The sequence below is a fragment of the Mobula hypostoma genome, chromosome 6 (assembly GCF_963921235.1).
Source record: "Mobula hypostoma chromosome 6, sMobHyp1.1, whole genome shotgun sequence".
NCBI classification, from domain to species: domain Eukaryota; kingdom Metazoa; phylum Chordata; class Chondrichthyes; order Myliobatiformes; family Myliobatidae; genus Mobula; species Mobula hypostoma.
In genome coordinates this window covers 184277236-184304879 of record NC_086102.1, presented here as the reverse complement: position 1 = coordinate 184304879, position 27644 = coordinate 184277236, and the positions used below count along the sequence as shown (strand labels likewise).

Sequence of the window (27644 nt, the reverse complement as noted above, 5' to 3'; positions counted from 1 at the left end):
CTCCCATTGCATTGTATTCAACTGAAAAGGAACATGGGTATGTGAGGTGCTTCTTGCTGATATTGCCCACAATAAAATTAATCTCAGGGTTATACATGGTCACATGTACGTATGTACTTTGGTAATAAAATTTACTTTGAACAACATTTGGAATTCTCATGGGGACTCAGTCGATTGATTTTCACAAAGCTTATGCCTGAATATGCATAATTTATTTTATAAAATATTAGGGATCTAATTGGATTGAAAAGGGAGGGTGTTGGGACTGGAAGTGCGGGTCAGGCCAGTTCTGCTGGCTGCTCTGAGACGTTTATGCTGCACTGATACTGAGACTGTGGGCCTGCTCTGGGTTTTATGTCTGCGGGCTCTGCGACAAAGCGGTGGAGGCTATCTCAGTAAATATATTTAAGACAAGGTTGGATAGATTTTTGCGTAGTTGGGGAATTAAGGGCTATGGGGAAAAGGCAGGTGGGTGGAGATGAGTCCATGGACAGATCAGCCATGATCTTATTGAATGGCGGAGCAGACTCCACAGGCCAGATGGCCGGCTCCTGCTCCTATTTCTTATGTTCTTACTCCACTACGTGCTGAACTGAGGCTGTGGCTGTGGCCGGCTCTGGCTGCTCTGGGTTTTGTGCCTGAGGATTCACTTTCATTCTAAATGCTATTTGCACAATTCCTCTCCCTCTCCCTAATAGGTGTTTGTCAGTCTTTTTTTTATGGATTCTTTTGGGTTTCTTGTTTTGTGGCTGCCTGTAAGGAGACGAAACCAAGGTTATATGATGTATATATACTTTGATAATAAATGTACTTTGAACCTAACTTTTTATTATTTTTATTCAGTTATAATGCTTCATAATTAGTTTTTACTGAAGCATTTGTAATAAGACTTGTTCCTTAATAAAATGTAAGACAGACAACATGCTAAATGCATTTATTAGATTAAAATACAAGTAATAAAAACAGCCCTGTAAGTTTAAATATATACATGCACACGATAGTAATTTTCCAATAATACATAGAACTATCAACAATATTAATAATTTTTCATTGCAAAACAAATAAAACTCATGTGATGAGTATTATAAGGTATGGTCTGTATGCATTTCAGAAGGCGGTTGGCTTTGATTTTACATGACATCATTGTATAATATAAAGCAGAAGTATCATAAATCTCAGGATTCAGAATATAGCAGGGTATGCAATCCTGATTGTCATGGTTTGCTATTGAACTAGAATCCTTTATTGTGTTATTAACCAGTAAAACACCAATAGATTTAATGGGCTGAAAAAAGACTCTTGATACTTTCCAGTGAATCACCCATCACAGTAGGTTAATGATGCTCAAACAGCAGTTTCAAAATCACTGGAACGTTTATTTTTTATTGATAACTGTTTGTAGAGCAAGGAACCAGTCAGATTTGACACATTATTTCAGTTCAAGCTCGGGATGCACAGAAATTGCATGAACATATTGCCCATCTTGTGGAGGAGTACATATCTACATTCTGGACTTAACATGCAATATTTATACAATTTGACAAAATAATTGTTGAATGCCATGAACTGCCTAATATTGAATCCCCCACCTTATTTGCTATTAGTACTAGTGTATAGTGTTTTATTTTGGTAATGCAGTCCCACATCATTGAATTTATGATGAAGAACAGGCTGATTGATACATCTCAGATAAAACTAGATATAACAAATTTCACTATTTTTGCGCCAGCTAATTGTTCCTCTGATCTCAATGACAATATCAAAAGGAAAACCATCGCAGCAAGGCACTACATTTTTGCCTTAGGAACAGTATGTTACATACGTTAGATCCTGGTGTATTTCCAATAGCAAATCAACATCATAAACTTGTGAATAAACATTGTCTGTCCCGTTCTGCACAAATAAAGTACTTATTAAATTGAAAATAAGTAAAAAAACACCTGTGAGATTGGTAATTAAAAAAAAGATTCAAATTGCTTTAAAGAGAACCAAAAATGAGCCACAAATTGCAAGGGCTTGGTTATTTCTATCACGCCCAATTACATTTCGCCTTTTGATGGTGTATCGAATCTGTGGTATAGGTGTGGTGCCTCTTTTAACTCTCCTGCATGCTATGCTTTTAACTCTCTACACTGGACTGTAAATTCCTTTTACCTATACAATTTCTATCACCCTGAGGGGCGGCTGTACTGTGGGTTCATTATTTAAAGCTCAAGACTACAAGAATCTGTAATTGTGTTCTCATGTTTGGCTAGGCATAGAAGGCATCGTATTAAATTTTTGTTTTCCTTCAAGTTCAATTCACTGTTGAAGGATTTTGTGTCTGTATGAAGCACAGTTCAGGAATGTGCAGTCGAGCTACTCCCATTGCAGGCTTTTTTTTGCCTTTGGGCGTCTGCGAATCACTGAGCTGGAGCTTGGAGCTGAAATAATTGCACAAGCTTCATTTAGTACAGAAACACAAAATCAGCAGGTGATTCCTACCAAGAAGAACTTTGATTTGGAAAGATATTTAGATAGAAAATAGCAATTCTCAAAAAAAAGTTTGAACAATTAAATTTAAAATCAGCTATTATCTTTAAAGTGAGTGGTATTTTAATTTATTTCCTTTTGCAAATAAATCATAGCAAAGTCTTTCAACAACCACTCCTAATTACTTCAGAAACACAAAGTCTGCAGATGCTGGAAATCCAGAGCAACACACACAAAACGCTAGAGGAATGCAGCAGGTCAAGCAGCATCTGTGGAAATGAATAAACAGTTCACATTTTGGGCTGAGACCCTTCCTCAGGACTGGAAAGGAAGGGGAAGCCACTAGAATAAAAAGGTGGGAGAGGGGAACAAGGCTAGCTGGAAGATGACAGGTGAAGCCAGGTGAGTGGGAAAGGTCAAGAGCTGGAGAGGAAGGAGTCTGATAGGAGAGGAGAGTGGATAATAGGAGGAGGAGACCCAGGGGAATGTAACAGGCAGGTGAGAAGTGAAAGGTCAGAGTCGGGAATAGAGGAAGGAGTGGGGTGGTGATTTGCTTTTCCGGAAGGAGAAATCAATATTCATGCCATCAGGTTGGAGGGTTTCCAGAAGGAATATAAGGTATTGCTCCTCCACCCTGAAGGTGGCCTCATCTTGGTACAAGAGGAGGCCATGGATCGACATGTCAGAACAGGAATGGGAATAGGAATTAAAATGATTGGCCTCCAGAAAATCAGCATTTATTTAACTGGTGCTTATTACCAATTCATTTCAATGAGCAAAGGTCAGAATTGAGCCTATTCATGCCGCTTTCCAATCAATGTAGTCATAGCTACACGGGTAAATGGACCTCCGGCCCACAATAGCCGGACAAATCAACAAATTACTCATTTATGCTTTTTCTACATTAATCCCAGTTTTTAAAAAAAAATTCTCATCCTACATTCTCATTATTTCCCCTAGATTTACCACCCACCAATGCATAGTGGCCAACCAAACTCTCAGTCTCCACATCTTGGATTGTGAGAGGAAGCCCACCAGTCCCAGAGCACGTGGAATTTTCACAAGGTGAGGAGTGAACTCCATTTTCCGACTCTGCTGCCTACCTGACTGGACCCGAAGGTAAATTGACATCAGCCTATCAGTGACCAAATGCTTTAGCTCAGTAACTCCTTTACTTCAGACAACTGACCCTTTAGAAATGAAATCTCCTAAAGTCTCAGGACTGGAGGACCTGAGTTGTAGGAAAGATTGAATAGGCTAGGTCATTATTCCTTAGACTGTAAAAAATTGAGAGCAGATTTGATAGAGGTATTCAAAATTATGAGGGGTATGGATAGGGTAAATGCAAGCAGGCTTTTGCCACTGAGGTTGGGTGGGACTACAACCAGAGGTCATGGGTTACGGGTGAAAGGTGAGAAGCTTAAGAGGAACATGAGGAGAAACTTCACTCAGAGGGTCGTGAGAGTGTGGAGTGAGCTGTCAACGCAAGTGGTGATTGCGAACTTGATTTCAACGTTTAAGAAAGGTTTGAATAGATACATGGATGGTGGGGGTACGGAGGGCTAAGGTTCTGGTGCAGGTCGATGGGAGTAGGCAGTTTAAATGGTTCAGCACGGCCAAAGAGCCTTTTTCTGTGCTGTACTTTTCTATGACTCTAATTTGGAACTGTACTGAGATATGCCTTTTGACTTGGTGTTTTTATATTCTGTGATGTTGCTCATTTTTTTGTTGCTGTCTGCGTGATTTTTTTTGCACATGGGTGGGGCAAGGGGTCTTAATGGTTGATGATTTTTCTTTGAACAGGTTGGTTCCAAGGTTCTTCTCTGTGTCGTGACTGTCCATGGGGAAGATGAACTTCAGGGTTGTATGTCGCATACATAGTTTGATACTACATGTAGTTTGGATCTTTGAATCCATAAGCCTTTATCTTCCATCTCTGTCATATGGACTTAAGAATCAAGTACAGGAGACATATTCAACCTAAGTCTGCTCTGTCATTTAATAAGACGGTGGCTAATCTGATTGTAACTTCATCTCTGTATCTGTCTTCCCACATTACTTTTTCAGCACCTTGCTTGTAACTTTTGCCTTAGAAATATTCCATAGTGCACCTACTTCGCTTTCCCCTTCTGCAACTCTGAAATCTGAGAGAAAATAAGTTTTGTCTCTCTGCTGTCTTAAATGGATAAGCCCGTATATTTAAACACTGACTCCTATCTCACAAGAGGAAGCATCCTCTCCACATCCACTTTAACAAACCCCCATATGATTATAAATGCTCCACTCAACTCACTTCTCAATAGGAAGAAAATAAAATGGTGGAATTAGTGCAGGGGTTCCCAACCCCTTGGTTAATAGTAAGGCTCATTGGCATGAAAAAGGTTGGGAACCCCAGGATAGGTGTAAAAATGATGTTTTGATGTTTGGAGTGGACTGATACACCTATTTCAGTTCTGTTAGTCTAGTAAATCTCTGAAAAGTTTAATCTTCTTCCTGAAATAAGAGAACCAATGTCACGTTCAGGAATCATTACTTGCCTGAATAACGGAAGGATAAGTTTTCTGCTGCTGTATTCACATTCCCTGACAATAAAAACCATGGTAACACATTGGTTAGCACAACACTATCACAGCTCGGGTGTTCTGGGATTCGGAGTTCAAATCCAGTGCCGCTCTGTAAGGAGTTTGCACATTCTCCCCGCGGAGTGTGTGGGTTTTCCCCGGGTGATCCGGTTTCTCCCACAGTCCGAAGGTGTAAAGGTTAGTAAGTTGATTGGTCACTGTAATTAGGATAGGGTTAATCGGGGTTGCTAAGGCAGTGAGGCTTGAAGGGCCGGAAGCGCCTATTCCACAGTGTGTCACTAAGTAAAACAAAATTAACCAAAGCAGTAACACTCTTTTAGCCTTTATTACTTAAGTGTCTTTTGCAAATTATGTACTAGAACAGCAGGTTCCCTTTGTGTCTCAGAACTCTTGCATTTCTGAGTATTTCGATAATGTGTTTTGTGTTTGCTTCTCTGCTGAAATGGACAGTTTCTACTCCATTTGCAAATCTTTCTCTACTCACTTAACCTACACATACCCTTTATTGCCTCCTTGTGTTCTTTTCACAACTCTCTTGTGCTAATGCAGGAGGCATAATTTTAAGGTGATTGAAGGAAAGCTTAGGAGGATGTCAGAAGTAAGTTCTTTGCACAGAGTTGTGAGTGCATGGATAGTGGTAGAAGCATATGCATTGAAAAAGCTCTTAAATAGGTACATGGTTGGTAGAAAATGGAGGCCTATGTAGGAGGATTAATCCTTTTTCCCCAACCTTTTTTATACCGTGGACCAATACCATTAAACAAGAGATCTGTGGACCCTAAGTTGGGAACCCCTGGGTTAAAGGGTTGGCACAACATTGTGGGGCCAAAGGGCCAGTATTGTGCTGTAGGGTTCAATGTTTTTCTACTGTCCCTTTTCATCATCAGCAAATTCAGCAGCCATGATAATGCTTTGCCATTTGTTTCCCTCAGGCTTGTAACCCTTGTATCTGAATCCATGGTAAACTTACGATCTCTCTAGCTCAAACTGTCAGTTATTTTAAAAACGTGAAATATTTAGATTTTAACATAAACCATGAATACACATTCTTGACTGTCCTACTGCGGAACATATTTAGAGGCAACCATTAATTGTGCCTAATTTTCATCAGCTGAGAAAGAAAATAAATGCACGTGCAGATACACATTCCAGCAACCGAGGGCATTTTGCCGTTGACAAAATGTATTATTTTCCTTAAAGTTGTATGCTGAATGATCATGTGGAGAACGAAGTTTTCAAAAGTGTTTTCTTTTCATTTGAGTTTGACTCAGTATTACTAGCTGTATTGTCTCCCAGCTTCTGAACGAGGATATGTATGTTACAGTTCCCAATCTCGACTGCCGTGCAGTGACCGAGGGAAGTTCATGTGAGGGGAGAACTCTGACAGAGTGTCCCTTGAGGCAAGACATAAAACACATACAAAATACAACCACACACTAAATGATGAAATACGGAAAAATAAATTAATACATTACATTGTTAAAAGTAGGTGCTGATTACTTGATCTGGATTAGAATGCACCATCAATACGTGAACAAACAAATATAAATCTGATATAAATTTAGAGAATTTTAACATTTAAAAACAAATACTTTAATCATTGGAAGAAAATTTTGTCCTATGCTAAAATGTTTGGGACGGTATTCTACAAACAAATTTATTTATACATGTATAATATTCTGCTTACATCATGTGAAATTTATACTACACAACAAAGATTTTGCTTCCTGAATAATTTTAGGTGTATCTTATGGATTTTGAGCTGTTAATTGTGAAAATTGCCATGAAATTTCCCTAACATGCATCTTCTTTAAAAAATATTGCCTCTATTTGTTATTTCAAATAATTCAAGTCAATTAAAATGTTGCCCACAACGTAAGCTGAGAAGTTTTCTATCTTGTCCAGTCATTCCTGAGCACACTCAGGCAGAGTGGATACTGCACAACAGGGCAGGTTTTAGAAAGGCTATAAACTTACATGAAGGATTTTGATATTTGAGACAAAAATTCAGTTTCCCAGAATAACTGATGCCAAGATTAAGGGAGGCATTTCTGTTGGTCCACAAACCAAACAGGCCTTCAATGACAGGCAACTTGAAGAACTTCTAGTGGCACCGGAGAACATCGCATGGAAGGCATTCAAGGATGTTCTTGAAATTTTTCATGCCAACTACAGAGCACCAAACTATGTGCAGCTGCTTCAAAAATACAAAACCATGAAGTGCAACATGTCACTAAAGATTTATTTTCTGTATTCCCATTTAGATTTCTTCCCTGAAAAACTTATCTCTGTCAGTGACAGGGCACGGTGAAAGGTTTCACCAGGACATTGCGGTCATGGACAGATGGTATCAGGGCAACTGGAATCCATCAATAATGACTGTTTATTGTTGGACACTTAAGTGAGAATCTTCAGATCTTCAGTACAAATGAAAATCATCAACAAACCATTTTTAACTTAGCTGAACCATTGCAAAGCATCAGCACCATTATGCATTTAAACACATTATATTCAATGAAGGTTAATTTCTTGTTTCTCCAAATTCCTACATGATACAAATAGTCCGAAAATATATTTGTGTTCAGCTTCAAGTGGTCTTTCATAACCACCAGAAAAATTCTGAGGAAGAAATACTTCTAAAAAAATACTTGTTATCCCCTGTTATTTAGATCATAGCTCAGCAACAAAAAATTATTTGTGAGCACTGCTATCAACATTTTTATAGTATCATTAACAAGCCAGTTTTGTAAATTCTTACTGTTAGTGAATACCATATAACTGAGATTGGCAATGCAATGCACAAGTTGACTGACAGTAAATTTGCCCTGGCAGTTTTCCAAGGATCAAAAAGTGACATGCCTATGAATGTTAGGCTGCCACAAGCCAGTTATTCCTGTGGTAACTTTTCTGACACCTCCTGCTTAAAACCCAAAAGGGTCAGAAAGATCACAAGGCCCTGGTTTCATGGTCTGTTCTTGTACTGAAAATAAAGAGCAAAAGGGCTTCTGCCCTTCTGCTCTGTGGGAGGTTTCTGGACGATTTCTCTACCATTATTATTTCATAATTTCTTTACCATATCCAAAAATTAAATTCAACATGCTAGTCTACTGCTTGTATATTGTAGATCTGAATCCATCATGAACGATTGACTTCCAACAAAAGTGCAACCAATTTACCAGCACATTTACATGTGGAAATGACATCTAATAAATATTTATTACCTCTAATAGAACCTTTTATGATGATTTTGCCTCATTTCATCTAATCATTGTTGCTTAGCATAAATTTAGATTTATTTGGAGTGTAATTAAATGCCTTACAGAGAATGAGTTGTATATATAATGTGATTAATATTCTGGACTTCAAAGTACATCATCTCTGGTAATTATATTCTGTCAAGATTTGTTTTCACAATTTGGACAGGAAGAATGCACTTAAAATTATTATAACAGGAAGCACGCCAGCACTGTACACTGCAATTGAGTGCACAAGCCAGACTTTCAATATGATTAAGTGTGCACTAACCTGGAGTCCCATATCTCATCAGATTAAATCATTATTAATAATACATTATCTTCAGGGGATTTTCTTCATTTGACATGCTTTTTTAATATTTCCTCTCAGTCATGTCATTTCATGCACAAAGAGATCAAAATTCATGCTTGAATTTGTTCATACATCCGTGACGACTTGAATATTTTTATGTTCAGCAGTGCTTCCAAGGTTTAAGGGCTCAGAACTTCCTCCCTTTCTTGCTTCAGTGGTGGAATTGTTATTGAGGACATCTTCAAAGTTCATTTGTGCCATCATATTGATCCTTTCAGCCACGCAGTGGGCTGTTAAACGTGCCTCTGGATCGTGGTCCCAACACTCAACAATAGTGTCACAAAGGAAGTGCATACCCTGTACAAGGAACAGTAAAAATACAGGGTGGGTGCTATTCTACATAAGCTAATCAGACTATATATTCACCTACAGGCAACACTTCTGACTTCAACTGGACTGATATTTGCATTAATTTCTGTAACAAACTTATTAATAAAAAAAGCTCAATATTGCAATGCCTTCGACAGGTATTCTATGTGATGCCCTGGTTCACATTTTTTCTGTTATGTTGTACGTATTTCATATTTGGCAGTTTTGTGAGAGCTGCTTGTTTTCACCTTATGTTTGGGTTATTGTTGAAGATAAGAGATAAGGAGAAATTTGTGCTATCCAATTAGGATGGTGGGATTAAGCGGCGGTTTCTCTGGTGAGGGAGTCTAAGGTCGGGCTTGGGGCGTTCGTTTGAGAGGAGAGGAAGAGGGAAGACCCCAGAGAAAAGAGGTCATAGGATTCGACCCGGAGCGGGACTGTGATTCGATGAAGCCCAGGGTGGGTTTGATTGAGGATCGGTGACTTCAGGAAACGGTGAGCTCCAACTTGTGCACATTAGACGGTTTCATTAAAATGGACCCTTTTCTTTACTAAACTTTAATCAAATTAAGAATTATAAAGATAAATCTTTTAATCGTATGCGGTGTACTGTGTTATTTCATGGCATTAATTTGTAACAGGATAGCGAATTACACAGCATCCTCACAAACTCGGGGTTTGGGGTGGGATCTCACAGGTTTGGCAGGGCCGGAGGTTGCCTTCCCTAGACGTACGCAGCCGAGGAAACCGGGGGTTTCATCTATTATTCACCCAGAATTATAATTGATGGGTTTACAATGATTGTATTATTATTGATGACTAAACTACAGTATTGTTCAAAAGTCCGTAGGCATGTATTATATATATAATGTATTGCACTACACTGCTGCCATAATAAAAACAAATTTCATAACATTTGAGCGATGATAAACCTGATTCTGAAATGGGTCTCTATTGTGGACCAAGAGTGGGAAGGGAGCACAGAGAGGGAAATCATAGGACCATAAGATATAAGAGCGGAATTAGGCTATTTGGCCCATCAAGTCTGCTCTGCCATTTCATCACGTTGGTCGGAAAAGCGGGGAGGGAGCTTGAAGCACCAGAGAGACATTCTGTAATGGTCAATAAACCAGTTGCTTGGAATCAAATGACCTTGCCTGGTGTCTCAGGGCTGGGAGTGTCTGCACCCATACCACACCCCACCCCTCCATTCTTTCTCTGCCACCTGTCCCACACCCCTCCCACAGTGCTTCACCCTCGTCATTCCCAACATCCTTTGCACCCACCAGATTAACAAACTCGCTCTCTGTTCCAAATTGACAAATACAATCATGTACAGAAGTCTTAGGCACCTTTAAATCACAATTAAAGGCACAATTAAATCCATAAACCAGCTGATTTTCATTTTAAATTGATGAAAAGCTCCTCACCTTAGTGGTGAAATTAAAGCTTCTACTAAAAGTTCTACTGTTGACCATAGGAGCCAGATTTATTAATATAAATGTAAGGATTTCAAAGTTCTTTTCCAAGGTTATTTCCAATGGAAAGTTAAGCATGGCAAGGATTAGAAGAGTGACATTTTGTGATTCAAAGGAGGAAGAATAGGCTATCTAAAGGCAGTAAAGCCTGTTCTGCCAGACAGTGACATTCTAGCTGATCCGTGGAACCACCTCCAATCCATTTGAAAATAGTTCATTGGTGTGTGTGTGTGTGTTTTACTGGCAAGGCCAACATGAGAGCCATGCAATCGACACAGACCTTGTTAGGGACACATCATCTCATAACTGAATCCAAGTTATTTTTCTCTAACTGCATTGAGTATATGTTAGTAGACTGCCTTGTGGAATGCCTATAGTTTCACTGTGGTAATGGGTAATCCAAGATTTAGACCCACCAGCACTGAGAGTTTCGAAGTTGGATAATGCACACTATGAATAGGAACTTGTAGATGCTTTCAGTCTCGTATTGGTTCACCTTTTGCCCTAGAGAAGAGTGGCCCAATCTACAGAATGCAGAATGAATTTGGAATGAGGTATCTAGCCATTAACCTTGGTTTGTGGGAACCCTTGGAATGAGCCCCTGGAGATTTAACAAGAGCAAGATGAAATGGGCCCTCTACAATTACAGAGGGTCACATAAGGATGGGGCTAGTTGGTTATGGTGCAATATATACATAGTTATGGCGTGAATACGTCTGGCCTCTCAGCAGCACATCATGAATGTTGCCTGCTTATTGCAGCTTGCGCTGTTTCATTTTCTAAATTGTTGTGAATAAATAAAAGGAGCCATTTACAGAAAAGCAAATAGCTTACTGCCTCATCAGCAAACATGCCCACACCTGATTTTATCATGGAGGGAAGGTTACTGATAATGCAGGGTATAGATAAGGTAAATGCAAGCAGGCTTTTCCCGCCGAGGTTGGGTGGGACTATAACTAGACGTCATGAGTTAAGGGTGAAAGGTGAAAAGTTTAAGAGGAAATTTCTTCTCTCAGTGGGAGGGGAGATTGTGGAATGAGCTGTCAGTAAGTGCAGGTGGTGCATACGAGCTTGATTTCAACATTTAGGATAAGCTTGGATAGGTATATGGATGGGAGAGGTATGGAGGGCCTAGGTCCCAGTGCAGGTCGATGGAACTAAGCAGTTTAAATGGTTCAGCATGGACTAGGGGGACCAAAGGCCATTTCTGTACTGTACTGTACATTTCTAAGACTCCAATGTAACTAAAGATCTCCAAGTGTAGATGTTTCCTCAGAAGTAGTGGCAGCAATGGCCTACAGTTGTGTTGGGTGATATCTGACAACCATCATCTGCTCTGTGGAGGTTCCCTTTGCTCTTGATGCCTCACTCAGACAAACGCTGCCTTGATGTGAAGGGCTATCACCCTCATTTCACCACTGGTATTCGGTGTTATGCTTTGTAACTTCAAAATATCAAATTAATTCAAAGGAAGACACAGGAGTCCGAAATGTGGGTTTAACTTTGAGGTCCAAATTTAGTTAGCTGCAATGAAGTCTCTAGCCCTAAACCAAGGGTTCCCAACCTGCAGTCTGAGCTCCACGGTCCCCTTGCTTAATGGTAGGGATCCATGGTATAAAAAGGTTGGGAACCCCTGTGCTAAATTTTTGGTTAACAAGTACCAATCTCAGAATTAAGAATTTTTTTCAGAATTTCAATAAGCAGTAGTGATACTAATTCTAACATGTTTCAAGTCCACAAAAATCTAGCTTTTAAAGTCTCCTTTATTTGCAGGATGAAGTTCCAAATACCATGAGGTTAAGTAGGAATTCAGATGCTGGAGGAAAATTATACAGCTGCTGAAAATCCAGAACAAGGAGAAAAAGCTAGTCATACCAGACATGTTAATCAACATCTATTGGGAAGGCAAGGAAGCAACTATTATGAGAGGCACATAAACTATTCTCTTCAGGTTATTCATTTTAAGTGGATATATTAATTTGACAGTAAAACAAATCTCTAGAAACCAGTAAAATAAAATTAACACAACAAAACCCTGCTCGCATATAACACTACCGTTATGGACTCAAGATCTGTGATTTCACCTGTTTTCAACTATTTTCAACATGCAGCTATATTTAATATTAAAATTTGGGATGAACTTCCATTGGTATCAGATCCCAAAAAAATTCTCACTAGGCAAATAAAAGTTCAAATTGTCATCAAGCAGGGACTTTCCTACTTGAAGCATTTGAAGCAAAATGACAGATTTCCAGAGAAAAGTATTTCAAGAGATTAATTTGAAAAGGGTATTATTTTTCTAAATAAGCATTAAAATTAGGTTTGCTTTATGTTAGTAAGTATACTGATTTTACAGCTTACATTCAATATCCCCCGCTTCATAAAATACAGAAAATTAGTTACTTTAAACGCAAGGTACAGAATGATATTCCCAATAATTCTGTGGATGTCATAATTATATTTTTAAAAAGAGAAGCTTGTATCAGCATTCATATTTATTTCACTATTAGTCTTCTTAGTAGTGTAGTCTTTCATTGATTCTATTATAGTTGTTGGATTTATTGAGTGTGCCCACAAGTAAATGAATCTTAGGGTTGTAAATGGTGACCTATACCATGTGTACTTTGATAATAAATTTACTTTGAACTTTGAACCTACTTTATGCACCAGCCAGTTGCTGGGGATTTCAGGACGGCCCCTGTCCCGCAGTACAATGTCTCTCATACTTTCAACACAGGGATGTTCACGAACCTTTGAGCTAAACGGTGATTCGTAGCTTTTCACCTCTGTAAGAAATGTTATAGCAACACACAGAAATAATGAATATTACTGATTTTTTACCAAAATAATAGTAATATTATTTTGAAAAGCACTGTGATAAATCCCTTTAAATATTTCAGTTTAATTGTTGAAATAAGTATTAGGGTTGATTACAATCAAATGCAATAAATATTATGACCCCAAGATTTGGGGGCAGAGTGGAAGTGAGGAAGGCTATCAAACCTTGCAGCGTAATCTGGACCAGATGGGAAAATAGGTTGAAAATTGACAGATGGAATTTAATACAGACAAGTGTGAGGTGATGCATTTTGGCAGGACAAACCAGGGCAGGACTTTTACAGTATAAAATATGTGCATATGAAAAATGAACACAAAGGACAGGAGTAGGACAAGTTCATTCATATTGAAAACGGATAAAAAGGAGATAAAAGACACCAGTTCCAAAACTGCTTGATATATGTTAGAGGACACAAAATATTGGCAGAGGTAAGGAAACAGTGATCAGAAGTGCTGTATTCCAACTTAAAGATTCCAAGCCAAGTTCTTCTGCTGCTCGAGGTCATGGTACTGATCAGGAATTATGAATTGAGCACGCGGAGTGAGACACTTCCTGGCTCTGTACCACACAACCAGTGGATCACCTCAGTGCCAAGGGACCTCAAACACAGATTCCCAACCTCAATGTAATGAATCTAAAGTTGCTGATCATCGTTCATATTTCTGTTTAATAAAGGCACTGCATCTGCCAAAGTGATACAGGAATGTCACATGGACGTGATTGGGCAGTGCGGACCCAATGGGCCAATACTGTGGGGTATCACCATCTAAAAATAAACAATAAAATTTAAAAATATCCTGACGTAAGGTCTCGGCTTGAAATGTCAACTGTTTGTTCATTTTCCACAGATGCTGCCTGACCTGTTGAGCTCCTCCAGTTTTTGGATGTGATGCTTTGGATTATCAGCATTGCAGAATCTCGTGGGTTTAGAAACAGAAACATAGCAAACCTACAGCACAATACAGGCCCTTCGGCCCACAAAGCTGTGTCGAACATGTCCTTACCTTAGAACTACCTAGGGTTACCCATAGTCCTCTATTTTTCTAAGCTCCATGTACCTATCCAGGAGTCTCTTAAAAGACCCTATCATTTCCGCCTCCACCACCGCTGCCGGCAGCTCATTCCACGCACTCACCACACTCTGCGTAAAAAAACTTACCCCTGACATTTCCTCTGTACCTATTTCCAAGCACTTTAAAACTATGCCCTCTCATGTTAGGCATTTCAGCCCTGGGAAAAAGCCTCTGACTATCCACACCATCAATGCCTCTCATTGTCTTAGAAACATAGAAACATAGAAAATAGCTGCAGGAGTAGGCTATTCGGCCCTTCGAGCCTGCACCGCCATGTATTATGATCATGGCTGATCATCCAACTCAGAACCCTGCCCCAGCCTTCCCTCCATACCCCCTGATCCCCGTAGCCACAAGGGCCATATCTAACTCCCTCTTAAATATAGCCAATGAACTGGCCTCAACTGTTTGCTGTGGCAGAGAATTCCACAGATTCACCACTCTCTGTGTGAAGAAGTTTTTCCTAATCTCGGTCCTAAAAGGCTTCTCCTTTATCCTCAAACTGTGACCCCTTGTTCTGGACTTCCCCAACCTCTCATCCTCCAGTTTCACTTCCATAAAAACTGCCTGACCTGCTGAGTTGCTCTGGTATTTTCAATGTGTTACTTTGGATTTCCGGCATCTGCAGAATCTCTTGTGTTTATGAAGATGGTTGCTCAGACTAAAAACCTCTCTTGCAGGACTTGTTTGCATGTTAGAGCACTAGAGGAAGTGATCGTATGAGCCAATATGCTTGATCAGAGGGAATCACAGGAACTTGATGTAGGAAATTATACTTAGGTTGAAGATTCTTCTGTGTAATTTGGTACTTCTAACTGACGTCATTCTGAAAAGAGGTACTCCTCTCATGCCTTTATTTGGGTTGATGATTGGTACAAGTGAATTTCTTCTTTGGGTGTTTTTAAAGAAAAATACGGAACTAGACTAACCTTAACAACATAACACCATAACTTAATAACATAGCAACCACAACTATACCTGGCAGGCATATGCCAATTAAGTACACACCTTGGAGTATGTTTAGAAGAAAATCCTACAAGAAGTAGTGGATATGGCCCAGTCCATCACGGGCAACATTATCCCAACCATTGAGCACATCTACACAGAGCATTGTCACAGGAGAGCAGCTTCCTCACCAGGGTCTCCAACATCCAGGTCATGCTCACTTCCTACTGCTGCCACCAGGAAGAAGGAACAGGAGCCTCAGGACTCACACCGCCAGGTTCAGGAATAGTTATTACCCCTCAACCACCAGGCTCTTGAACCAGTGGGGTTAACTTCACTCAGCTTCACCCACCCCATCACTGAACTGTTCCCACAAACTACTGACTCACTTTCAAGGACTTTTCATCTCATGTTCTCGATATTTATTGCTTATTTATTTTTTATAATTGTTTCATTTTCCTTTTGTATTTACAGAGTGTGTTGGCCTTTGCACATTGGTTGTTTGTCCATCCTGTTGGGTGCAGTCTTTCATTAATTCTATTACGGTTCTTGGATTTATTGAGAATGTCCGCAAGAAAACGAATCTCAGGGTTATATATCATGCAATATATGAACCTTGATAATAAATTTACTTTGAATTTGAAATTTGAGATATTCACTTGGGTAAAATAAAAATCCATTAACTGACTCAGTTGGTCCTATTGTTGCCTGTCTTAATTCAAACACCCCTTATTACCATAGCAACACACATAAAATGCTGGAGGAACTCAGCAGGTCAGGCAGCTTCTATGGAAATGAAGCACAAGAGGTTCTGCAGATGCTAGAAATCCAAAGTAACACACACAAGATGCTGGAGGAACTCAGCAGGTCAGGCAGCATCTATGGAAAAGAGTAAACAGTCGACATTTCAGGCCTAAACTGTTCTTCAGGACTGAGAGAGAAGTGGGTAGATGCCTGAATAAACAGGTGGGGGGAGGGGACGGAAGCTAGCTGGAGGGTGATAGGTGAAGTCAGGTGGGTAGGAAAGGATTATACCCCAGGGTTCTGAACGCGGTGGGTGAAGAAATTGTGCAGGCATTAGTAACGATCTTTCAAGAATCACTAGATTCTGGAATGATTCCGGAAGACTGAAAAATTGCAAATGTCACTCCACTCTTCAAGAAGGGAGCGAGGCAGAAGAAAGGAAACTATTGGCCTGGTAGCCTGACCTCAGTGGTTGGGAAGTTGTTGGAGTCAATTATTAAGCATGAGGTCTCGTCTGTTCACTGGAAGGAGAAATATGATCAGGTTGGAGGCTACCCAGCTGGAATATAAGGTGTCGCTCTTCCACTCTGAGGGTGGCTTCATCCTGGAACAGGAGGAGGCCATGGATCGACATGTGAGAAAGGGAATGGGAATGGGAATACTCAAAACACGCTGAAGGAACTCAGTAGGTTGGGCAGCACCCGTGGAAAAGATCGGTCGACGTTTCGGGCCGGAACCCTTCATTCGCACTGTAGAGGGAAGGGGCAGAGGCCCTATAAAGGAGGTGGGGGGAGGGTGGGAAGGAGAAGGCTGGTAGGTTCCAGGTGAAAAACCAGTAAGGGGAAAGATAAAGGGGTGGCGGAGGGGAAGCAGGGAGGTGATAGGCAGGAAAGGTGAAGATGGAATAGGGAAAACACAATGGGGAGTAGAAGCAGGTGGAACCATGAGGGAGATGGTAGGCAGCTGGGGGAGGGGGCAGAGTGACATGGGGATAGAGGAAGGGAGGGGGAGGGAATTACCGGAAGTTAGAGAATTCTATGTTCATACCAAGGAGCTGGAGACTACCCAGACGATATATGAGGTGTTGCTCCTCCAACCTGAGTTTAGCCTCATCATGGCAGTAGAGGAGGCCATGTATGGACATATCTGAATGGGAATGGGAAGCAGAGTTGAAGTGGGTGGCTACTGGGAGATCCTGTCTGTTTTGGCGGACGGAGCGGAGGTGCTCGACGAAGCAGTCCCCCAATCTGCGTCGGGTTTCACCGATGTAGAGGAGGCCGCACCGGGAGCACCGGATGCAATAGGTGACCCCAACAGACTCACAAGTGAAGTGTTGCCTCACCTGGAAGGACTGTTTGGGGCCCTGAGTGGTGGCAAGAAAGGAGGTGTAGGGACAGGTGTAGCACTTGTGGGAATGGGAATGGGAATCCCTTTCTCCTGTTGTCCACCCTCCTCTCCAATCAGGTTCTTTTATCTTCAGACCTTGACCTTTCCCACCCACCTGGCTTCACCTATCATGTCCCGGCTAGCCTCTTTCTCCTCCCTTCCCCTTTTAATTCAGACACCTCCCCCCCCCCCACTTCTCTCTCAGTCCTGATGAAGGGTCTCGGCCCAAAATGTTGACTGTTTCCTTTTTTCCATAGACACGGTCTGACCTGCTGAGTTCCTCCAGTGCTCTGTTGGTGTTGCTCTGGATTTCCAGCATCTGCAGACTGCCTCCTGTTTGTGATTCCCCTTTATATTATTCAGAAAAGTCTAACTCAGGATAACTGCTAGGAATTGTTCAAACACAGATCACAGGCTTGATGCCAATTAGATTCACATGTACTGTACGTGATATGTCTGTTGACATTTGATGCTTTCACTTTCTCTCCAATGTTCACATTGAAGATGAAAGACCAAGCAAGGGAGAACGGCTGTTTCAAAGTGCCACTGTGACTCTATAATACAATGAATCTGTTCTAAAGTCCGTGGAAGCATTCATACTTAAAATAAAAGGCTGTTCTCATAAAGCATGTGACAGGAATTATCTGTAGGGATTACTTTCATTTTGAGTCAAGACTGCACTGCATTAACTAATTATAAGGTCATCTATCTTCTGATCTACTCAAGAATGTCCCATAATCACAACCTAGATTAATAAATTCTAAGGGGATGCTGCACTTAGAATCAGGTAGAAGGTACAGGAGCCTCAGGAATCACACCACACGTTCAGAAACAGTTATCACCTCTCAACCATCAGGCTCCTGAGCCAAAGGACATAACTTCACTTGCCCCATCATTGAAATATCCCCACAACACTTTCAAAGAATCGTCATCTCATGTCCTTGATAGTTATTGTTTATTTATTATTATTATTTCTGTCTGTAACATGCTGTAAGGTTTCACTGATAATGTAATGGCTTCGCTGTAGCAGCAATGTTTGGGTTATGACTAGAGTTAACGGGGTTTTGGAATGCTGTTGTTCTTTCTTGTGAGTCTGGAAGAGAGATTTTTGCGGTCTTTTGTCGGTGAGAGGGGAAGAAGGAAGACGCGTGTGGAGAGAGCTGGGAGACCACTGGATGGAGTGGACCAGGAACGAGGGTCCGAAGGTCGGCGACGTGCGGAGGTTGATGAATGGCCGTATATGTGAACTCCAATGTGCACTTTTGACTTTTCTCTTAAAATGGGCCCTTTTTCTTTTTCTTTTCTTTACTAATCCTATATTCAAAGTAAGATTTATAAAGTTCAATCAGTTAATTGCATACGGTGTACTGTCTGATATTTTGCAGTATGGATTTGTAACCCGGCAACACATCACGCAGCATCCACACAAACGAGATTTCTCAGTTTGGTGAGGCCAGAAGTTGTCTTCTCCCAGACGAACACGTGCTGGCCGAGCCTGAGGGTCACATTTCTTTTTGTATTTGCATTTTGTTGTCTTCTACACCCTGGCTGAACGCCCATTGTTTCTGCTATTGTGATCAGTCTATAGATTTTTTTGATTACGCCCACAAGAAAATAAATCTTAGGATTGTATATGGTACCATTTTGATAATAAATTTACTTTGAACTTTGATTTATTTTCTTTTGACTGAGGTTCTAAATTGTGGTCCAGCCAACCAGCTTTGAATAAGATATTGGCAACAGAATTAAAATAAACCACAACAATGATTTCTTTAAGTGTCCTGCCCAACATTCCTTCTCCTCACCACACCCCACTCAATTACTTCTATCAGAAGCAGTATGCCGATAATTACTTGTTATTCATGTTTCTTATTTTCAATTATAGCAACCAGCATACAACAAAGTAGATCAGTAACTCTAAAGCCCATGGGAAGTCCAGAAAGTGTCAGCAAGTGATGTATAAATGTAACCCCTTCATTTTATGTTCTTTCCTCTGTAGGAGCCATGCATCTGTTTCCTATCTGCATTGTACTCTGTGTTGTGTGTTTATTACTGTCGTTGGTCACATGGTACAGTGGTGGGTTAGTTAGTAACCATGCTTTCTTCCGGACAATTTAGAGCTGGGAACCACCAGCTGTCATATCTTTTGTTGACAATTTAGTTACATTTCAAATTGCTTAACTCTACTTGACTTCACTGAAGTACATTTCATATTGCTAGCTTTATTTGATATTGTGGTGTTCGTCGAGCTTGGCAATTAGCTTGCAGACGTTTCATGACCGGTCGCGGTGACATCCTCAGTGTGCAGTTGTTAGTGTTTCTGTCTGGGAGTTTTCACGTTCATATAGGCCCCTATTTGCTTGCCTTTGTCCTGATAGGCCACCCCTTCAGTTGACCTTTGAATTCTATTGGTTTGCTCTCCATTTGCTCTTAGGGTTCTATTTCAATATGTTTGTTTATGGAATTATCAGAAGAGAACCACGCTTCTAAAAATTTTCATGCTGCGCCAGAACCTCTGCAGTATCCCAGTTAAAGTGGTGTCCTTCTCGGCCTTCGTGTACCGAGCTCAGTGACAGTGGATCATGTAACCGTACCGGCAGCTTGTGTTCCCGTAAACGAGTTGAGAGTTTACGTCCTGAGTGGCCGACGTAGTTCTTGTTGCAGTCTCCACAAGTGATCCTGTACACCACACTGAGTTTGTCAGTGGTCTTTACTGATACCTTGGTTCTTGAGACAAGCTTCCTTAAAGTCGCCGTTGGCTTGTGTGTGGTTGTTATGCTGTGAAAGGATAGCCAATTAGGACCGAGGTAAGTGAACGGTGGCCTATATACACACGAGCATTCACAGAGAGAAACAGCAACAACTGTGCACTTTGATAGAGACTTTGACTGGTGATGAAACGTCTGCAAGCTTTCCAAGAACGCTGCAACGTCAAATGCCTCAACCTGAGCTACCGATATTCACCACCACACCTGGCTTCAGTGTCATGAGTTTTATCGCTTCAAAACTCTATGTTTTTCTAGTTGCTAATAAAGGATCAAATATATTTCTTCAGCTTTTTGAACATTATTATTGGATTGACCCAAGGGTGCAGCATACAGGATAACTCTCTGTGCATAGTGTACAAGATAATAAGAGGAATAGATAGAGTGGATAGCCAGCGCCTCTTCCCCAGGGCACCACTGCTCAGTACAAGAGGACATGGCTTTAAGGTAAGGGGTGGGAAGTTCAAGGGGGATATTAGAGGAAGGTTTTTTACTCAAGAGAGTGGTTGGTGCGTGGAATGCACTGCCTGAGTCGGTGGTGGAGGCAGATACACTAGTGAAATTTGAGAGACCACTAGACAGGTATATGGAGGAATTTAAGGTGGGGGCTTATATAGGAGGCAGGGTTTGAGGGTCGGCACAACATTGTGGGCCGAAGGGCCTGCACTGTGCTGTACTTTTCTGTGTTCTATGTTCTATGGTCTCTAACAGTGGCATTGTCTGTTCGAGTTGCTGCCAAACTCATTATAGCATCAATTACATTTCAAAAATAGTTCACGATTGTGATATGTTTTGCAATGTGTTGACAAACAATAGAAGTAAATGGTATTTTCCTTTATTGTATGCCTCACAGTAAAACAGTAAAAACCAATTCTGGGGCCTCCATCTATGGTGTCGGTTAAACTAAAGGAAACTTACTCAATTTAATTGTGTAATCGTTTTCTGTCACTGAAATTCTAATATGAATATTTTGAAGTATAATGTTTTCTTTTTTCTTTCTTTTATTTCAGTACTGGCTTCACATTACAACTAAATTGCTAGTTATCTGTAAGAATATTAGCTTAGATAGACATCTGGAAATGTAGAAGATCAATAGACCCTTTTAGAAATGGAGCAAATAGGGAACAGATACTGCCTGCTGTCAATAAAGTTGTTGGGGAGAAAAATCTACCTAGTGCAAATCATAAACATAACAGATTCTACAGATGCTGGAAATCCACAGTAAAATTACCTCCTACCCCTTCTCTTAAACTCATTTCCCTCTGTCTATCATCTCCCTCTGCTGCCCCTCTTCCTTCCCTTTCTCCCATGGTCCACTCTCGACATCAATCAGATTCCTTCGTTTTCAGTCCTTTACTTTTCCACCTCCCAGCTATTCACTTCATCACTCTACCCCCCATCCACCTCCCCTCCCCTCAGCGGGCTTCATCTATCATCTTGCTTGAACTCCTTGCCCTCCCCCTTCTTATTCTGGCTTCTTCCCCCTTCCAATCCTGATGAAGTGTCTCGGCCTGAAACGTCGACTCTTTATACCTCTCCATAGATGCTGCCTGACTTGCTGAGTTCCTCCAGCATTTTGTGTGTCTGTCTAGTGCAGGGTCACGTGAAGCCATGGGAGCAGGTGGTGGATGGTTGTATGAGCTGCTGGTGCAAATCACAAATCCTGGTTATGCGACCACTAATGCCAGGCAAACAATCTCTGAAGAGTATTGATCGTGGCTAGGGCTACCCCTGTTGTAAAGACACTGCCCAGAAGAAGGCAATGGCAAACCACTTCTGTGGAGAATATTGCCAACACATTGATTGTGGAAATTAATCAATTCACAGATGAGAGATTTTGGGTCATATCCTAAAATATCATATTTTGCTCAGCCAAATCCAGCCAGCCTTTTACCATCTATTATTTGTAGTATTCTTAAATACCCATTCTGTCTCTTACTCTCTTACTTATGCCACTGACATTTAGGGCAGCAATGAAGATCCTTCCTCTCTGGCGGTGTTCAGGGCTTCCTTCATCATGTCAGTCATCTTGGTTTTCACTACTGTCAATTACGAGAGCTGACTTTGCTCGCTCTCTGTGATGGTAATCTCCATGGTACTGAGGCTATGAAGACTGCCCTAGCTGCTATGCTCTGTGCCTGCTAAGATAATGAACTGATAAACGAGGCTTTGGGCCTACTCTGAGCTATTCCAGGGTTCGGATTTGACAACTCAATTTTGGTTCAGAATGCTACCGTTGTTCACTTCAACTATTTGAATAATTTATATATATTTTTTTTCTTTTGTTTGTCAGGTGTTAAGTCTTTTATTTTTATTTTTATTCTTTTTTTTTAAATTGGGTTCCTTGAGGTTTCTTGATTTGTAGGTACCTGTGAGCAAGCAAACCTCAAGGTTGTATAATTTATACATTCTTTGATAATAAATTAATCTTGAATCTTGAAGTCCTGGGTGGAGATTCAGGAATACTGATACAGTATAGAAAATTCTTCATTGTTGTTTCTGTATCAAACTGTTTTACCATTCAGGGTTGTTACCCCGAGTTGAACCCCTGAACCTGGTGGACTACTCTTATTCGAGCCTCTACCCTTTGACTCGTTTGGCATGGGTGACCCTACCAAGTGTCAAAGCATAAAGCCGTCTCCAGCCAGCATAGCTCTCTGGGTCATTGAGGCGTGCAAGGCTCCAAACCCTATGACAAGGCTGTGGACCTCTTGGACGACCCATTATGTAAGAGTATGCTATCACATGGTGGAATAGTCAGTGAAAACAATGTCTTGGCTCTCTTTTAATAACAGCCACTTATCTAAGTACTCGACGACTTCCAGCACTTGTGAACCATCTCTGATTAAATGCCCTTGAGAGACAACCCTTGTAATTGTTGCGGAGTCAGATTTATAGAGAGACGCAGCATAGAAACGAGCCCACCAACCTCTCACTTACACGAATCCAATGCTAACCCCCTTTATCTCCCCGTGCTCCCAACGGCTCCTCAGGTTCTATCTCTCACCCACACACGAGAGCAAGGGTGCCCAACCTTTCTTATGCCATGGAGCCTTACTATTAATGGAAGGATCCGTGGACAGCTGGTTGGGAATGCCTGCATGAGAGGCAACTTATGGTGGCCGAATAACCCACAAACCTGCACATGATTGCATTTTGCACAGACTGGAGCAGCTGGAAGAAACCCACATGATCACAAAGACAGTATGGCACCTCATGATCAAACCTGGGTCATTGCAGCTCTAACCTTAATAGTATGAGGACCAAAGGGAGAAATACTTTCCTGAAACATTTAATCAAGTTGTTAAAATAATCTAATTTTTGTTGACCTGTGAACTTATATCCATACACTTGGGAAAGAGTAAAATACTTTGTAAATCTTTCACCTTGGAAGGTCAGATTGGAAGGCAGAATACAGGGTTAATGGCAGGATCCTTACAGTGTGGAGGAACAGAGTGACCTTGAGGTCCACGTCCATAGTCCCTCAAAGTTGTCATGCAGGTTAATTGGGTGATTAAGAAGGTGGAAATTGTGTTGGCCTTCATTAGTTGGGGAATTGAGTTCAAGGGCCATGAGGTAATGTTGCAGCTCTATAAAATTGTGGTTGGACCACATTTTGAATATTGTGTTCATTTCTGGTTGCTTCATTACAGGAAGGATGCGGAAGCTTTAGAGAGGGTGCAGAGGAGATTAACCAGGGTACTGCCTGGATCAGAGAGCATGTCTTATGAAGGTAGGTTGAGCAAGCTAGGGCTTTTCTCTTTGGAGAGAAGAGGATGAGAGACAACTTGACAAACGTGTACAAGATGATAAGAGGCATAGATTGGGTGGGTAGCCAGAGACATTTTCCCCAGGTTAGAATTAGCTAACACCAGGGGCATAATCTTAAAGTGATTGTAGGAAAGTATGGGGGGGTGGGTAACATCAGCGGTACTGAACATCTTCTTTACACAGAGAGCGGTGTGTGTGAGGAACCTAGAGAAAGGTGGTTGTAGAAGCACATACATTAAGATATTTAAGAAACTCTTGGATAGGTACATGGGTAATGGAAATATGGAGGGCTATGTATGAGGGAAGGATTGGATTGATCTTAGAGTAGTTAAAAGTTTGGCACAACATTGTGAGCTGACAGGCCTGCATTGTGCTGTACTGTTCTATGTTCTATGAAATATCCAATGATTGATCCATTGACATTGTAATTAAATGTTTAAATAGAACTTTAATTCACATTACTGTTTCTTCCCCCTCACCCACATCTGCTGAACAGAGTGACACCAACCCCCTCCATTCACCCTCTACCCCTCTTCCAGTCCTAGCAACCACATCACTAAAAGCCCGTCAATGAGCAGGAGCCTTTGTTAATAGGTTTCAGAAAAGACTTCTGCCACATACACATACACATTCAGCCAGATGTTGTGACTTCACGTGTGTTTTGCCAGCGCACAAGAGTGGATTCACCCTGTAGGGGCACGGGAGGCAACGCTTCATGATATTACCTCCATTACTCAGTCACAGTGTTTCTTGTGCGAACAATAAACAGTCGCAATATCTGGTATGGTAATTCGAATGTGCACAAGCATAATAAGATAGTAGTTCAGTAGTGAACTCAACCCAAACACCATGCGCATTCCTCCCCAAATTCTGAAGAAGCTACAGAAGGTGCTGCCTTAAGAAGGTAGCATGTATCGTCAAAGATTCCCACCAACTGGACCGTGCCATCTTGCAGCTCTCATTGGGTGACAGGTGCACAAACCTGTAGCCCCACACACAACTTCGCCCTACAATTTCTCTGTAACAATAACACTACTCCGCAATCTGTTACTATCTTACCAAGTACTACCTCAATGCACTGTTGTAATTAATTAATCTATATGAGCAATATAGAAAACAAGTACAATAAATAAACCATTTCACCACCAGGATCACAAACAGCTAGTGCAACCCCAATCACTGCCTCAGTAAAGCAACAATCTGATCACTCTGCACTACAATGGACCTTTTTTGTTCTAATTGAGTTCAAAGTTCAAAGTATATTTTATTATCAGAGTACATATATGTCACCACATACAACCCCGAGTTTCATTTTCCCGTGGGCAGACTCAGCAAATCTATAGAATAGTAACGATAACAGGATCGGTGAAAGATCAACCAGAGTGCAGAAGACAACAAACTATGCAAATGCAAATGTAAATAAATCACAATAAATAACGAGAAAATGAAATAACAAGGTACAGAGTCCTTAAAATGAGATCATTGGTTGTGGGAAAATCTCAATGGATGGGCAAGTGAGTGTAGTTATCCACTTTCATTCAAGAGGCTGATGGTTGTGGGGTAGTAACTGTTCTTGACCCTGGTGGTGTGAGTCCTGAGGCTCTTGTACCTTCTACCTGATGGCAGCAGTGAGAGAAGTGCATGGCCTGGGAGGTGAGGATCTGCGATGATGGATGCTGTTTTCCTATGACAGCGATAGTCATTTCTCTTGAAGAATGTTGTTTAATTTATGTTTTTCTTGTTGTTTATCTCTTGCAATGGTGCCTGTGATCCAGTTGCAAGTAATTTTTTTCACTGACCTATGCATAGATGTACTTACACAGATGATAGTAAGCTTGAATTTGACTTTATTTGTACCTGGGAGATACAGCTCTGTTATCAGGGTGTTCTAATACAACATTACCACTCGATGTCACTGATGAGCTAAAATACAACCTCTTTAATGACAGGTTCGGCGTTGGTAAATCAATGCACCCCAGCTGGATTCAATAAATCAGAAAAGACAAACTTGCTTGTAATAAGAGTGGTATGTTAAAAATAAATACTCCATTTTTATAATACATTTAAAATAATAATATTAAGTTGCCAGGAAGTTTAATTCTATATAAGGATATTTTCAAACATTTGCCTCCCAAAGGACTGGATGTTTGCATTATATGTGCTGTGTTTTTAACGGAACCTAGTTATAAATATTTTAATGCATATATATTTTTGCTAGAGTTTAGCTTTCCTATGGTTGATATCCTTTAACTGGAAAAGGATCGAGTGCTTTCATGGCATACATGACGAATAAACTCTTATTGAGCTTCCAGCCGGGTACAATTATCAATTTTAACCGACGTTTCACTGACAAACACTGCCATCTTCATCAGGGATGATGCCTGGGCATGTCTAGTCCGGCGGTCTTTACACCCCCATTGTCTGTCCTTCATAATTGGTCAGTCCTCATCCAATCAGGTTTCCGCTGTGCCATCTTGTTTATAATTACATTCCAGTTCTTATTTTGCCTTTGTTAAAATTCTTTTCTTCTAGTTTTATTTCAGTGGCTCCCTTCACCAGGTAGTTCCAAAAGCCATTAGTGCAGCACAGCAGTTTTGTGCTGTCGAAGTCAATCCTATGGCCACTGCGAATGCAATGTCCGCCGATTTCTCTGGGTAACTGAAATCGATACACCTCCTGTGCTCCTTGATGCATGTTTCCACTGTGCATCCCGTCAGGCCCATATACAGTGCTCTGTATTCACAGGGAATCCAGCAAACGCCAGCCATTCTGAGTCCCAGGTCATCTTTGACCCACATAAGCTGTGATTTGAGCTTCTTTGTGAGTTTGTGGCTGGTGTTAATCCAGTATTTCTTCAGGATCCTGATGATCCTTCCAGAAACTGTGGAAATATAGGGAAGATAGGCAGTAGCGACAGGTTCCCCTCATTGTAAGTATTCCTGGCATTTCTGTTGGCCCTTTTAAGGGCCCGATTGATTTCCCTCACCTCATAGCCATTCTGTAGGAAAGTCATGTGTAATCATCTTATTTACTCATGGAGACTCTCCAGGTCCAAAATAGTTTTTGCAGGGTTAATCGAAGTAGAAAGAACTGCTCTACATTGGGGGGAGTGCTGGTGGCTGTTGTTGTTGAGGTATAAGTCCATGTGAGTGTGTTTCCAACAGATGCCATGTCCAAGGCTACCGTCCGGTTTCCGTCGTATTAGAAAGTCCAGGAACGGCAGGCAATCATTCTGCTCCATCTCCATCGTAAATTGAATGCTTGGATGTATACTGTTCAGATGGTCGTGGAATTGCTGGAGTGTCTGAAGTCCATGTGGCCACACTATAAATGTATCACTGACATATCTGAAGAAGCTTTTAGGGTGTGAGGACATCAGGAACATTGCATTTCCATTGCCCGCTAGTAAAACCATGGTAACTGGGCTTCGCTGTAGTTGCTGGAGGGCTAGTCGCTCTCCTTTTGTAATGTCTGGCTTCAGCACAACAGCCACGTACACTTCTATCCTTCCTCCTCTGTGGAGTCCGGTGGTAGTTTTCGGATTGTTTGCTCTACTCCTCCAATGTCATCCCGACAGCTCTGGGGACCAGAGCTAAGTTTAGCCCCTTAGCGAGGACCGATTTAGTCACCCTGTCGATGCTTTGCCCAGTTTTATTGATGACAATCATTGCTGG

At 41.1% G+C, this 27644-nt stretch overlaps 1 protein-coding gene across 1 annotated transcript in view; it reads right to left on the bottom strand.

Moving 5' to 3' along the window:
- Positions 1-929: 929 nt before the first annotated feature.
- The window catches only part of tgfbr2l (transforming growth factor beta receptor-like), a 107931-nt gene continuing 81216 nt past the window's right edge, over positions 930-27644 (bottom strand). The window contains exons 6-7 of the mRNA XM_063052423.1: positions 13106-13233; positions 930-8957 (exon numbers count right to left, since the gene is read on the bottom strand). Of these exons, the coding sequence (XP_062908493.1) occupies positions 8727-8957; positions 13106-13233 (359 nt within the window). The 3' untranslated portion in view covers positions 930-8726. The remainder of the gene's footprint in view (positions 8958-13105; positions 13234-27644) is intronic.